General features: G+C 40.3%; 1 protein-coding gene across 1 annotated transcript in view; it reads right to left on the bottom strand.

Moving 5' to 3' along the window:
- Positions 1–14,979, bottom strand: part of LOC121373615 (ubiquitin carboxyl-terminal hydrolase 8-like) — a 77,365-nt gene that overhangs the window by 32,988 nt on the left and 29,398 nt on the right. Inside the window, exons 11-12 of the mRNA XM_041500313.1 lie at positions 11,792–12,085; positions 4,478–4,658 (exon numbers count right to left, since the gene is read on the bottom strand). Of these exons, the coding sequence (XP_041356247.1) occupies positions 4,478–4,658; positions 11,792–12,085 (475 nt within the window). The remainder of the gene's footprint in view (positions 1–4,477; positions 4,659–11,791; positions 12,086–14,979) is intronic.

Raw genomic sequence — 14,979 nt, 5'->3', positions numbered from 1 at the left:
GGATATTCATATTTACAAAATAAACTTAACTGCAACATTTGACCAAAAGCAGTTCCACTACCCGTCGGGCATAGTTATTTACTAACCCAACACTGATTATCACTAGCCATAATCTAGAAGCACTGTATTATGACTGGATGATGTCACTAAAAAATTGGGGCCAGCTGTTCAAATGTTAAACGTTAGTTAGCTTAACCTGTGATTACAAAATCAAGGACTGAATCAAACAGTGTGTCTTGTTTCACGACACCACTAGAGCACATTGATTTATTAATCATCGGCTATTGGATGTCAAACTTTTGGTAATTTTGACATACAATCTTAGACAGGAAACCTGCTACATTTTTCCATTAGTAGCAAGGGATCTTTTATATGCACTATCCCAAAGGCAGGATAGATATACCACGGCCTTTGATATACCAGTTGTGGTGCACTGGTTGGAACGAGAAATAGCCCAATGGAAGGACTGAATGAATACAAATAGTAATTAAAAGCATAATGTGGAAACTTGATTTAGAATACCCAAAGGTATCCACATATACTATAAACCGGGAAAAGATCGCATGCGTATTAATTTAGCATCATTCGCGCCCAAACTCATGTCGCAAAATTTATACGCACACATTATTTTCACACACATTATTTTTTACAGATGGCAACGGTCATTCGCGAAATTTAAATGTTCTTTTGGGCAGAATGGTAAAGCGCTAGCTTGATGTGCGGTCGGTCTAGGATCGATCCCCGTCATAGGGCCCATTGAGCTATTTCTCACTCTAGCCAGTGCACCACAACTGGTATATCAAAGGCCATGGTATGTGCTATCTTGTCTGTGGAATGGTGCATATAAAAGATCCCTTTCTACTAGTTGACAACTATAGCGGGTTTCCTCTCTCTGACTGTGTCAAAATGACCATATACTTGACATCCAATAAGCGATGATTAATAAGCAATCAATGTGCTCTAGCCTGTCGTTAAAAAAAAGAAAAAAAGTTTTGTCCGTTTTATGTATAACATATATAATAGTTCTTGAATGGCCGAGTGCTCGGGCTAACCTCAAACCAAACTGAAATTATTAATGTGGGACGGACAATAGTTCTTGAATGGCCGAGTACTCGGGGTAACCTCAAACCAAACTGAAATTATTAATGTGGGACGGACAATAGTTCTTGAATGGCCGAGTGCTCGGGCTAACCTCAAACCAAACTGAAATTATTAATGTGGGACGGACAATAGTTCTTGAATGGCCGAGTGCTCGGGCTAACCTCAAACCAAACTGAAATTATTAATGTGGGACGGACAATAGTTCTTGAATGGCCGAGTACTCGGGCTAACCTCAAACCAAACTGAAATTATTAATGTGGGACGGACAATAGTTCTTGAATGGCCGAGTGCTCGGGCTAACCTCAAATCAAACTGAAATTATTAATGTGGGACGGACAATAGTTCTTGAATGGCCGAGTGCTCGGGCTAACCTCAAATCAAACTGAAATTATTAATGTGGGACGGACAATAGTTCTTGAATGGCCGAGTGCTCGGGCTAACCTCAAATCAAACTGAAATTATTAATGTGGGACGGACAATAGTTCTTGAATGGCCGAGTGCTCGGGCTAACCTCAAATCAAACTGAAATTATTAATGTGGGACGGACAATAGTTCTTGAATGGCCGAGTGCTCGGGCTAACCTCAAATCAAACTGAAATTATTAATGTGGGACGGACAATAGTTCTTGAATGGCCGAGTGCTCGGGCTAACCTCAAATCAAACTGAAATTATTAATGTGGGACGGACAATAGTTCTTGAATGGCCGAGTGCTCGGGCTAACCTCAAATCAAACTGAAATTATTAATGTGGGACGGACAATAGTTCTTGAATGGCCGAGTGCTCGGGCTAACCTCAAATCAAACTGAAATTATTAATGTGGGACGGACAATAGTTCTTGAATGGCCGAGTGCTCGGGCTAACCTCAAATCAAACTGAAATTATTAATGTGGGACGGACAATAGTTCTTGAATGGCCGAGTGCTCGGGCTAACCTCAAATCAAACTGAAATTATTAATGTGGGACGGACAATAGTTCTTGAATGGCCAAGTACTCGGGCTAACCTCAAATCAAACTGAAATTATTAATGTGGGACGGACAATAGTTCTTGAATGGCCGAGTGCTCGGGCTAACCTCAAACCAAACTGAAATTATTAATATGGGACGGACAATAGTTCTTGAATGGCCGAGTGCTCGGGCTAACCTCAAACCAAACTGAAATTATTAATGTGGGACGGACAATAGTTCTTGAATGGCCGAGTACTCGGGCTAACCTCAAACCAAACTGAAATTATTAATGTGGGACGGACAATAGTTCTTGAATGGCCGAGTTCTCGGGCTAACCTCAAATCAAACTGAAATTATTAATATGGGACGGACAATAGTTCTTGAATGGCCGAGTACTCGGGCTAACCTCAAACCAAACTGAAATTATTAATGTGGGACGGACAATAGTTCTTGAATGGCCGAGTACTCGGGCTAACCTCAAACCAAACTGAAATTATTAATGTGGGACGGACAATAGTTCTTGAATGGCCGAGTGCTCGGGCTAACCTCAAACCAAACTGAAATTATTAATGTGGGACGGACAATAGTTCTTGAATGGCCGAGTGCTCGGGCTAACCTCAAACCAAACTGAAATTATTAATGTGGGACGGACAATAGTTCTTGAATGGCCGAGTACTCGGGCTAACCTCAAACCAAACTGAAATTATTAATGTGGGACGGACAATAGTTCTTGAATGGCCGAGTGCTCGGGCTAACCTCAACCAAACTGAAATTATTAATGTGGGACGGACAATAGTTCTTGAATGGCCGAGTGCTCGGGCTAACCTCAAACCAAACTGAAATTATTAATGTGGGACGGACAATAGTTCTTGAATGGCCAAGTACTCGGGCTAACCTCAAACCAAACTGAAATTATTAATGTGGGACGGACAATAGTTCTTGAATGGCCGAGTGCTCGGGCTAACCTCAAACCAAACTGAAATTATTAATGTGGGACGGACAATAGTTCTTGAATGGCCGAGTGCTCGGGCTAACCTCAAACCAAACTGAAATTATTAATGTGGGACGGACAATAGTTCTTGAATGGCCGAGTGCTCGGGCTAACCTCAAACCAAACTGAAATTATTAATGTGGGACGGACAATAGTTCTTGAATGGCCGAGTGCTCGGGCTAACCTCAAACCAAACTGAAATTATTAATGTGGGACGGACAATAGTTCTTGAATGGCCGAGTGCTCGGGCTAACCTCAAACCAAACTGAAATTATTAATGTGGGACGGACAATAGTTCTTGAATGGCCGAGTACTCGGGCTAACCTCAAACCAAACTGAAATTATTAATGTGGGACGGACAATAGTTCTTGAATGGCCGAGTGCTCGGGCTAACCTCAAACCAAACTGAAATTATTAATGTGGGACGGACAATAGTTCTTGAATGGCCGAGTGCTCGGGCTAACCTCAAACCAAACTGAAATTATTAATGTGGGACGGACAATAGTTCTTGAATGGCCGAGTACTCGGGCTAACCTCAAACCAAACTGAAATTATTGGGACAGAATGTGGGACGGACAATAGTTCTTGAATGGCCGAGTGCTCGGGCTAACCTCAAACCAAACTGAAATTATTAATGTGGGACGGACAATAGTTCTTGAATGGCCGAGTACTCGGGCTAACCTCAAACCAAACTGAAATTATTAATGTGGGACGGACAATAGTTCTTGAATGGCCGAGTGCTCGGGCTAACCTCAAACCAAACTGAAATTATTAATGTGGGACGGACAATAGTTCTTGAATGGCCGAGTACTCGGGCTAACCTCAAACCAAACTGAAATTATTAATGTGGGACGGACAATAGTTCTTGAATGGCCGAGTGCTCGGGCTAACCTCAAACCAAACTGAAATTATTAATATGGGACGGACAATAGTTCTTGAATGGCCAAGTACTCGGGCTAACCTTAAACCAAACTGAAATTATTAATATGAGATGGACAATAGTTCTTGAATGGCCGAGTGCTCGGGCTAACCTCAAACCAAACTGAAATTATTAATGTGGGACGGACAATAGTTCTTGAATGGCCGAGTTCTCGGGCTAACCTCAAACCAAACTGAAATTATTAATTTGGGACGGACAATAGTTCTTGAATGGCCGAGTACTCGGGGTAACCTCAAACCAAACTGAAATTATTAATATGGGACAGACTATAGTTCTCAAACGGCCGAGTTCTTGGGCTAACCTCAAACCAAACTGAAATGATTAATATGGGACGGACAATAGTTCTTGAATGGCCGAGTTCTTGGGCTAACCTCAAACCAAACTGAAATGATTAATATGGGACAGACAATAGTTCTTGAATGGCCAAGTACTCGGGGTAACCTCAAACCAAACTGAAATGATTAATATGGGATGGACTACAATAACTGTTATTATTTTACCGTTTATCCGTCGCAGTTTTTCTTCGGCTATTTTCTTTGCTTGCTGGGCTCGCACAGCTTCCTCTGTTTTCCGTCGTTCCGCCTCCGCCTTCATTCGCTCATCTGCCTCCTTCTTCAATCTCTCCATCTTCTCCCTTTCAAGCTTCTCTTTTTCTCTCTGCTTTCTCTCCTCCTCTTCTCGCTAGAAATAATAAATTTAATGGGATTTTATTTTGTAATTGCGAAACCACAATTTGTTTTTATTTCCTATTAGTTAAAGGGTTAATACATTGAATCTGTTCAACCAGTGCACAAGTGCAGTGGTTTTTGGTTTTTTTTTAATTAACAACACCACTAGAGCACACTGAGTTTCGCTGTGGTATATGCTGTCCTGTCGGTGGTAAAGTGCATAAAAAATATCCCTAGGTAAAATGTATTAGGTTTCGTTTGAGCACGTGTCACAATAACCAATGATTAATCAATGCGCTCTATGGGACGGGACAAAATTGCTGTGGATTAAATGGCTCACCGACGGCAATTTAAAGGCTGCCCATAGCAATAAAAAAAAAGGAGAAGACTTTTGAAGCAAATAGATAAGATTGAAAGGTTATTTTGGTGTACATGTAGACATATTTAAATGTACGAATGTTATTTACTGGCAGCTAATGCACATCAGGCGTAAACATTTTGCCATCATCTCAGCAACGGCAGTTTATATCTCAGCGATGGCAGTTTATATGTCAGTGACAGCAGTTTATATCTCAGTGACGGCAGTTTATATCTCAGTGACGGCAGTTTATATCTCAGTGACGGCAGTTTATATCTCAGTGACGGCAGTTTATATCTCAGTGACGGCAGTTTATATCTCAGTGATGGCAGTTTATATATCAGTGACTGCAGTTTATATCTCAGTGATGGCAGTTTATATCTCAGCGATGGCAGTTTATATCTCAGCGATGGCAGTTTATATCTCAGTGACGGCAGTTTATATCTCAGTGACGGCAGTTTATATCTCAGTGATGGCAGTTTATATCTCAGTGACGGCAGTTTATATATCAGCGATGGCAGTTTATATATCAGTGACGGCAGTTTATATCTCAGTGATGGCAGTTTATATATCAGTGACGGCAGTTTATATCTCAGTGACTGCAGTTTATATCTCAGTGATGGCAGTTTATATCTCAGTGATGGCAGTTTATATATCAGTGACGGCAGTTTATATCTCAGTGACGGCAGTTTATATCTCAGTGACGGCAGTTTATATCTCAGCGATGGCAGTTTATATCTCAGCGACGGCAGTTTATATCTCAGTGATGGCAGTTTATATCTCAGTGACTGCAGTTTATATCTCAGTGATGGCAGTTTATATATCAGCGACGGCAGTTTATATCTCAGCGATGGCAGTTTATATCTCAGTGACGGCAGTTTATATATCAGCGATGGCAGTTTATATCTCAGTGATGGCAGTTTATATCTCAGTGACGGCAGTTTATATATCAGCGATGGCAGTTTATATCTCAGTGACGGCAGTTTATATCTCAGTGATGGCAGTTTATATATCAGCAACGGCAGTTTATATATCAGTGATGGCAGTTTATATCTCAGCGATGGCAGTTTATATCTCAGCGATGGCAGTTTATATCTCAGCGACGGCAGTTTATATCTCAGTGACGGCAGTTTATATATCAGTGATGATCTCAGTGATGGCAGTTTATATCTCAGTGATGGCAGTTTATATATCAGTGATGGCAGTTTATATCTCAGTGATGGCAGTTTATATCTCAGCGACGGCAGTTTATATCTCAGCGACGGCAGTTTTATCTCAGTGATGGCAGTTTATATATCAGTGACTGCAGTTTATATCTCAGTGATGGCAGTTTATATCTCAGTGATGGCAGTTTATATCTCAGCGATGGCAGTTTATATCTCAGCGACGGCAGTTTATATCTCAGTGACGGCAGTTTATATCTCAGCAGTTTATATCTCAGCAACGGCAGTTTATATCTCAGCGATGGCAGTTTATATCTCAGCGACGGCAGTTTATATCTCAGCGACGGCAGTTTATATATCAGCGACGGCAGTTTATATATCTTAGTGATGGCAGTTTATATCTTAGTGATGGCAGTTTATATCTTAGTGATGGCAGTTTATATATCAGCGACGGCAGTTTATATATCAGCGACGGCAGTTTATATCTCAGTGATGGCAGTTTATATCTCAGCGATGGCAGTTTATATCTCAGCGATGGCAGTTTATATCTCAGTGACGGCAGTTTATATCTCAGTGATGGCAGTTTATATCTCAGCAACGGCAGTTTATATATCAGTGATGGCAGTTTATATATCAGTGATGGCAGTTTATATCTCAGTGATGGCAGTTTATATCTCAGTGACGGCAGTTTATATCTCAGTGACGGCAGTTTATATCTCAGTGATGGTAGTTTATATCTTAGCGACGGTAGTTTATATCTCAGTGATGGCAATTTATATCTTAGCGACGGTAGTTTATATCTCAGTGATGGCAGGTTATATCTCAGTGATGGCAGGTTATATATCAGCGACGGCAGTTTATATCTCAGTGATGGCAGGTTATATATCAGCGACGGCAGTTTATATCTCAGTGACTGCAGTTTATATCTCAGTGATGGCAGTTTATATCTCAGCGATGGCAGTTTATATCTCAGCGATGGCAGTTTATATCTCAGCGATGGCAGTTTATATCTCAGCGACGGCAGTTTATATCTCAGCGACGGCAGTTTATATCTCAGCGACGGCAGTTTATATCTCAGCGACGGCAGTTTATATCTCAGCGACGGCAGTTTATATCTCAGCGACGGCAGTTTATATCTCAGTGACGGCAGTTTATATCTCAGTGACGGCAGTGATGGCAGTTTATATCTCAGCGATGGCAGTTTATATCTCAGCGATGGCAGTTTATATCTCAGCGATGGCAGTTTATATCTCAGTGACGGCAGTTTATATATCAGTGATGATCTCAGTGATGGCAGTTTATATCTCAGTGATGGCAGTTTATATATCAGTGATGGCAGTTTATATCTCAGTGATGGCAGTTTATATCTCAGCGACGGCAGTTTATATCTCAGCGACGGCAGTTTATATCTCTGCGACGGCAGTTTATATCTCAGCGATGGCAGTTTATATCTCAGTGACTGCAGTTTATATATCAGCGACGGCAGTTTATATCTCAGCGATGGCAGTTTATATATCAGGGACGGCAGTTTATATCTCAGTGACGGCAGTTTATATCTCAGTGACGGCAGTTTATATCTCAGCAACGGCAGTTTATATATCAGTGATGGCAGTTTATATCTCAGCGATGGCAGTTTATATCTCAGCGATGGCAGTTTATATCTCAGTGACGGCAGTTTATATATCAGTGATGATCTCAGTGATGGCAGTTTATATCTCAGTGATGGCAGTTTATATCTCAGTGACGGCAGTTTATATATCAGCGATGGCAGTTTATATATCAGTGACGGCAGTTTATATCTCAGTGATGGCAGTTTATATATCAGCGACGGCAGTTTATATCTCAGTGATGGCAGTTTATATCTCAGTGATGGCAGTTTATATCTCAGCGATGGCAGTTTATATCTCAGCGACGGCAGTTTATATCTCAGTGACGGCAGTTTATATCTCAGCAACAGCAGTTTATATCTCAGTGATGGCAGTTTATATATCAGTGACGGCAGTTTATATATCAGCGATGGCAGTTTATATATCAGTGACGGCAGTTTATATCTCAGTGATGGCAGTTTATATATCAGCGACGGCAGTTTATATCTCAGTGACTGCAGTTTATATCTCAGTGATGGCAGTTTATATCTCAGTGATGGCAGTTTATATATCAGTGACGGCAGTTTATATCTCAGTGACGGCAGTTTATATCTCAGTGACGGCAGTTTATATCTCAGCGATGGCAGTTTATATCTCAGCGATGGCAGTTTATATCTCAGCGATGGCAGTTTATATCTCAGTGATGGCAGTTTATATCTCAGTGACTGCAGTTTATATCTCAGTGATGGCAGTTTATATATCAGCGACGGCAGTTTATATCTCAGCGATGGCAGTTTATATCTCAGTGACGGCAGTTTATATATCAGCGATGGCAGTTTATATCTCAGTGATGGCAGTTTATATCTCAGTGACGGCAGTTTATATATCAGCGATGGCAGTTTATATCTCAGTGACGGCAGTTTATATCTCAGTGATGGCAGTTTATATCTCAGCAACGGCAGTTTATATATCAGTGATGGCAGTTTATATCTCAGCGATGGCAGTTTATATCTCAGCGATGGCAGTTTATATCTCAGCGATGGCAGTTTATATCTCAGTGACGGCAGTTTATATATCAGTGATGATCTCAGTGATGGCAGTTTATATCTCAGTGATGGCAGTTTATATATCAGTGATGGCAGTTTATATCTCAGTGATGGCAGTTTATATCTCAGCGACGGCAGTTTATATCTCAGCGACGGCAGTTTTATCTCAGTGATGGCAGTTTATATATCAGTGACTGCAGTTTATATCTCAGTGATGGCAGTTTATATCTCAGTGATGGCAGTTTATATCTCAGCGATGGCAGTTTATATCTCAGCGACGGCAGTTTATATCTCAGTGACGGCAGTTTATATCTCAGCAGTTTATATCTCAGCGATGGCAGTTTATATCTCAGCGACGGCAGTTTATATCTCAGCGACGGCAGTTTATATATCAGCGACGGCAGTTTATATATCTTAGTGATGGCAGTTTATATCTTAGTGATGGCAGTTTATATCTTAGTGATGGCAGTTTATATATCAGCGACGGCAGTTTATATATCAGCGACGGCAGTTTATATCTCAGTGACTGCAGTTTATATCTCAGTGATGGCAGTTTATATCTCAGCGATGGCAGTTTATATCTCAGCGATGGCAGTTTATATCTCAGTGACGGCAGTTTATATCTCAGTGATGGCAGTTTATATCTCAGCAACGGCAGTTTATATATCAGTGATGGCAGTTTATATCTCAGTGATGGCAGTTTATATCTCAGTGACGGCAGTTTATATCTCAGTGACGGCAGTTTATATCTCAGTGATGGCAGTTTATATCTTAGCGACGGTAGTTTATATCTCAGTGATGGCAATTTATATCTTAGCGACGGTAGTTTATATCTCAGTGATGGCAGTTTATATCTCAGTGATGGCAGGTTATATATCAGCGACGGCAGTTTATATCTCAGTGACTGCAGTTTATATCTCAGTGATGGCAGTTTATATCTCAGTGATGGCAGTTTATATCTCAGTGATGCAGTTTATATCTCAGCGATGGCAGTTTATATCTCAGTGACGGCAGTTTATATCTCAGCGACGGCAGTTTATATCTCAGCGACGGCAGTTTATATCTCAGCGACGGCAGTTTATATATCAGTGATGGCAGTTTATATCTTAGTGATGGCAGTTTATATCTCAGCGACGTCAGTTTATATCTCAGTGACGGCAGTTTATATCTCAGTGACGGCAGTTTATATCTCAGTGACGGCAGTTTATATCTCAGCAACGGCAGTTTATATATCAGTGATGGCAGTTTATATCTCAGCGATGGCAGTTTATATCTCAGCGATGGCAGTTTATATCTCAGCGATGGCAGTTTATATCTCAGTGACGGCAGTTTATATATCAGTGATGATCTCAGTGATGGCAGTTTATATCTCAGTGATGGCAGTTTATATATCAGTGATGGCAGTTTATATCTCAGTGATGGCAGTTTATATCTCAGCGACGGCAGTTTATATCTCAGCGACGGCAGTTTATATCTCAGCGATGGCAGTTTATATCTCAGCGACGGCAGTTTATATCTCAGCGACGGCAGTTTATATCTCAGCGACGGCAGTTTATATATCAGCGACGGCAGTTTATATCTCAGCGATGGCAGTTTATATATCAGTGATGGCAGTTTATATCTGAGTGATGGCAGTTTATATCTCAGCGATGGCAGTTTATATCTCAGCGATGGCAGTTTATATATCAGTGATGGCAGTTTATATCTCAGTGATGGCAATTGTCGTCAGTGCTGTTGTTAAGTTTGAGCCCTGGGAGCCTAGTGGTAAAGTGTTCACCTGATGCGCGGTCAGTCTAGCATCGATCCCTGTCAGTGGGCCTGCATCATGACTGGTATATCAAAGACAGTGGTATGTGCTATCCTGTCAAGCGAGCGCTTTACGTCCCGACCCTTAGAGAAATCTCAACACACGCGCACACCAGGGGTGGGGAAAAGTCCTTTTCTCCCGGTCTGGGACCGATTCTCGATCTCTGAGACCGAAATTATTTTTTAAAAACGTGCATTTGCCGGTCCCACTTTTGTCATTCTTGTCGGTCCAAAGCACCTATCCATTTCTATTATTGGAACAAATTCTTATCCGTCAAGTGGACCGGCCTGCACAGACTTCGGTATCTCGTGCATGATTTAAAATAATACATAAATAGTGGTCAATATGGCTAGTGTTTCAGATGTCTGTGATTTTAAAGTCTGCCTAAGTATAGGGCCTATATCCCCAGTCACTGAAGTCGGACCTACAGTAGTGTCAATCCATTAATTTTGTCAAAGTCGCTGAGCCGGTCAAGAGATTAAACAGACGTTAACAATAACACCATTCTTGGTGGGAGAGCCATCATGGTATTTACACTCCAATTAAAACAAAGGACCCAGAGTTTGCAACTGGTTACAATCGACACCTGTCAACACCTGTGTACGGAGCTTTGTCGAGTCGAGTGTCCTAGTCCAAAGCAAGAGGCTTTTGTGCAATACAAACTGCTTGAAATAGCATAAAATATACTGAAATAATCTATAGATGTATTTATTGTTGACTGTTCAGTGTAGTGGATCCAATAATTATTAAGGATTTTAAAATTATCAAAAGGTTTCCACCTTGTTTTTTTAACAAGTGGGAGTAAGCAGAACAGCTACATGTACTGGTTATGTCTAGAGCCAGTAGAGGTCAAATTTCGTCCAATCAGCGATGACGTTATTAATCTCTTTGTCTAAATGTGCTAGCTCAGGCTGTCAAATGCTTCAATGGTGCGATCTTTTATTAATTTTCAGGACACAGTACTGAATACTCGTACTTTTTATACATATATGGGAATTAAAATTCATAACTTTTATTTCTTTTTCATATTATTTATTCCATTATGTAAAATATATACAATTTGTGGGGTTTTTTTTCACTGATGTGATAAAAAAGTTCTTTTTTTATTCTTTTCTTTTTTCCCCTCCCGACATCAAGTGGGACCGATTGACAATTTTATTTTTCCCCACCCCTGGCGCACACATACCTGTTCTTTTTCCTGCTGTTCTTTCAAAATCTGTTTTCTCCTTGCATCTTCCTTCATCTTCATCAGAACAGCGTCTCTATTCCTCCGCTCTTCCTCTTCCTTCTTCTTTCTGTCTTCCTCTGACTTCCGCTGTCGTTCTGCGACTTGTTTCTCCTCCTCCATCCTCTGTCTCGCCGCCTCGTCTGCGAGTCGGATCTTCTCGGCGTGTTCTTTAGCCGACGCCAGCTCTCGCTTCCACTGATCCTCTTCCTGCCGGGTCTTCTCGGCAATTTCAAGAAGAATTTGGTCTCGGACCTAAAAGAAAGAGAGAGAGAGAGAGAGAAAAAAAAATTAAATAACAGTAATTGTGCATTTTTCCCCAAGTAACTTTTACCAAAAAGAACAAGCATTATTAGGAAGTACTGCTAAAGCAATACATGTCCCCTACTGGACCCCAACAATTTTTCATATCTCCTAAGTTTAAGGGCCATAACTCTGTCAAAAATAGGTAAATTGCCATGAAAGTCAAACTTGATCTGTAACAGAGCATGCTAAAGCTATAAACATTTCAGCTCAATATCTCAAGGCCTTCTGACTAAAATGTCTGGGAAACTAATTTTTATATTTCCTAAGTTCAAGGGCTATAACTCTGTCAAAAATGGGTAAATCACTATAGAAGTCAAACTTGATCTGTAACAGTACATGATAAAGCTAAGCATCTCAAAGAATTCTAAAAAAAACCCCACCTGAAAAACTATATGTGGGACAAATGGACGGACGGACGGACAGACAGACAGACGGACGGACAGAGATGAAACCTAGTCCCCTCCAGTTGGACCAGCAGGGGACTAATAACCAGATGCTATATAATCTGTTAAAGAAGTTTGTTTTATTAAATTTATTTATTTATTAAACATCAGCCGTTAGAAGAAGAAGTTTGCTTTAACACCACCACTAGAGAACATTGATTTATTAATCATCAGCCGTTAGAAGAAGTTCGCTTTGTTTAACTCCACCACTAGAGAACATTGATTTATTTATCATCGGCCGTTAGAAGAAGAAGTTTGTTTTGTTTAACTCCAACACTAGAGAACATTGATTTATTAATCATCAGCCATTAGAAGAAGAAGTTCGCTTTGTTTAACTCCACCACTAGAGAACATTGATTTATTAATTATCGGCCGTTAGAAGAAGTTTGATTTGTTTAACTCCACCACTAGAGAACATTGATTTATTAATCATCGGCCGTTAGAAGAAGTTTGTTTTGTTTAACTCCACCACTAGAGAACATTGATTTATTAATCATCAGCCGTTAGAAGAAGTTCGCTTTGTTTAACTCCACCACTAGAGCACATTGATTTATTAATCATCAGCCGTTAGAAGAAGTTCGCTTTGTTTAACGACACCACTAGAGCACATTGATTTATTAATCATCAGCCGTTAGAAGAAGTTCGCTTTGTTTAACGATACCACTAGAGCACATTGATTTATTAATCATCAGCTGTTAGAAGAAGTTTGTTTTGTTTAACTCCACCACTAGAGCACATTGATTTATTTATCATCAGCCGTTAGAAGAAGTTCGCTTTGTTTAACTCCACCACTAGAAAACATTGATTTATTTATCATCAGCCGTCAGAAGAAGAAGTTCGCTTTAACTCCACCACTAGAGAACACTGATTTATTTATCATCAGCCGTTAGAAGAAGAAGTTCACTTTGTTTAACAACACCTCCAGAGAACATTGATTTATTAATCAACGGCTTTCTCGTTTGGGACCGGCCTCGGTGGCGTCGTGGCAGGCCATTGGTCTACAGGCTGGTAGGTACTGGGTTCGGATCCCAGTCGAGGCATGGGATTTTTAATCCAGATACCGACTCCAAACCCTGAGTGAGTGCTCCGCAAGACTCAATGGGTAGGTGTAAACCACTTGCACCGACCAGTGATCCATAACTGGTTCAACAAAGGCCATGGTTTGTGCTATCCTGCCTGTGGGAAGCGCAAATGAAAGATCCCTTGCTGCCAATCGGAAGAGTAGCCCATGTAATGGCGACAGCGGGTTTCCTCTCAAAATCTGTGTGGTCCTTAACCATATGTCTGACGCCATATAACCGTAAATAAAATGTGTTGAGTGCGTCGTTAAATAAAACATTTCTTTCTTTCTCGTTTGGGCAGTACAAAAATGCTGACACTTATTTTGTAAACTCAGTATCACACACAAGCTCGTATAATAACCTCAGTGTAAATTAGATATTCATGCAGACCTGTCAACCCTCCCGGATTCCACGGGAGTCTCCCGGTATTTGATCAAATCTCCTTTCCCCTGTGCGGGAGACAATTTCTCCTGTTAAATGACATTTTTGTCAGCATAAAAAAAAATCGATCCTCTTTTGTCAAAATAACATAAGGGAAGTAACTCTGCCTTTTTTTTCTCATTCGGAAAATGTCGACTACTTTCGGTTTCTGAGAATGTAACAGGCCGAATTGTTTAACCTTTGCCGAAGTGAGAATTGTGGGATAGCCTATTTATATTGTTAAAAAAGCACATGGAGTTTATAAAATGACGTGTTATTATAATGTTTGTTGTCATCGTAAAGGCTATGAAGCGTATTGCCGCAAATTTAACAGGCTGTGTATTGACATTCAGTGTTATATATATATAAAAAAAAACTATCCAATTTAGTTCTAATAACACCTCTGAATTGTAAAATGTCTTCCCACTGGATTACATAATGCAACTATAACAAATCTGAACTGCCAGACTCCGAGTTGACAGCGATACACACGATGCATGTTAAAATCACATGTCACAGCAAGACAATGAAAAGACCAATTAGCTGTATAAACATATTTGTGTCAGTTAATTTTGTATGTTTGTGCAGTAAAATTGACATAAAGTTGACACTGACATAAAGTTACTTGCGGAAATGGGTATAATTCCGGTATATTTCACACGATGTCCGTAATGAGGTTTTACTTATGATTAATGAAAATACAATGTTTATTGCATCATTATAATGATTTTAAATAAGTACCACGCCACCGTTCCTCATTATAGTAAAAACTGAATATTAATTTATAAGATTTATATAAATTTGTCTTTGGTACTTAGGTACACTAACCACAAATGATAATGTAACGCAACCTGTAAGGCTGTAAGTGTAATACCGTAAATGTACAAATTAAATTTTTTATTTCTTGTTCATGTTCTTA

This window comes from Gigantopelta aegis, chromosome 5, assembly GCF_016097555.1.
Source record: "Gigantopelta aegis isolate Gae_Host chromosome 5, Gae_host_genome, whole genome shotgun sequence".
NCBI classification, from domain to species: domain Eukaryota; kingdom Metazoa; phylum Mollusca; class Gastropoda; order Neomphalida; family Peltospiridae; genus Gigantopelta; species Gigantopelta aegis.
The sequence above is the reverse complement of the archived record's forward strand: the minus strand, read 5'-3'. Positions and strand labels throughout refer to the sequence as shown.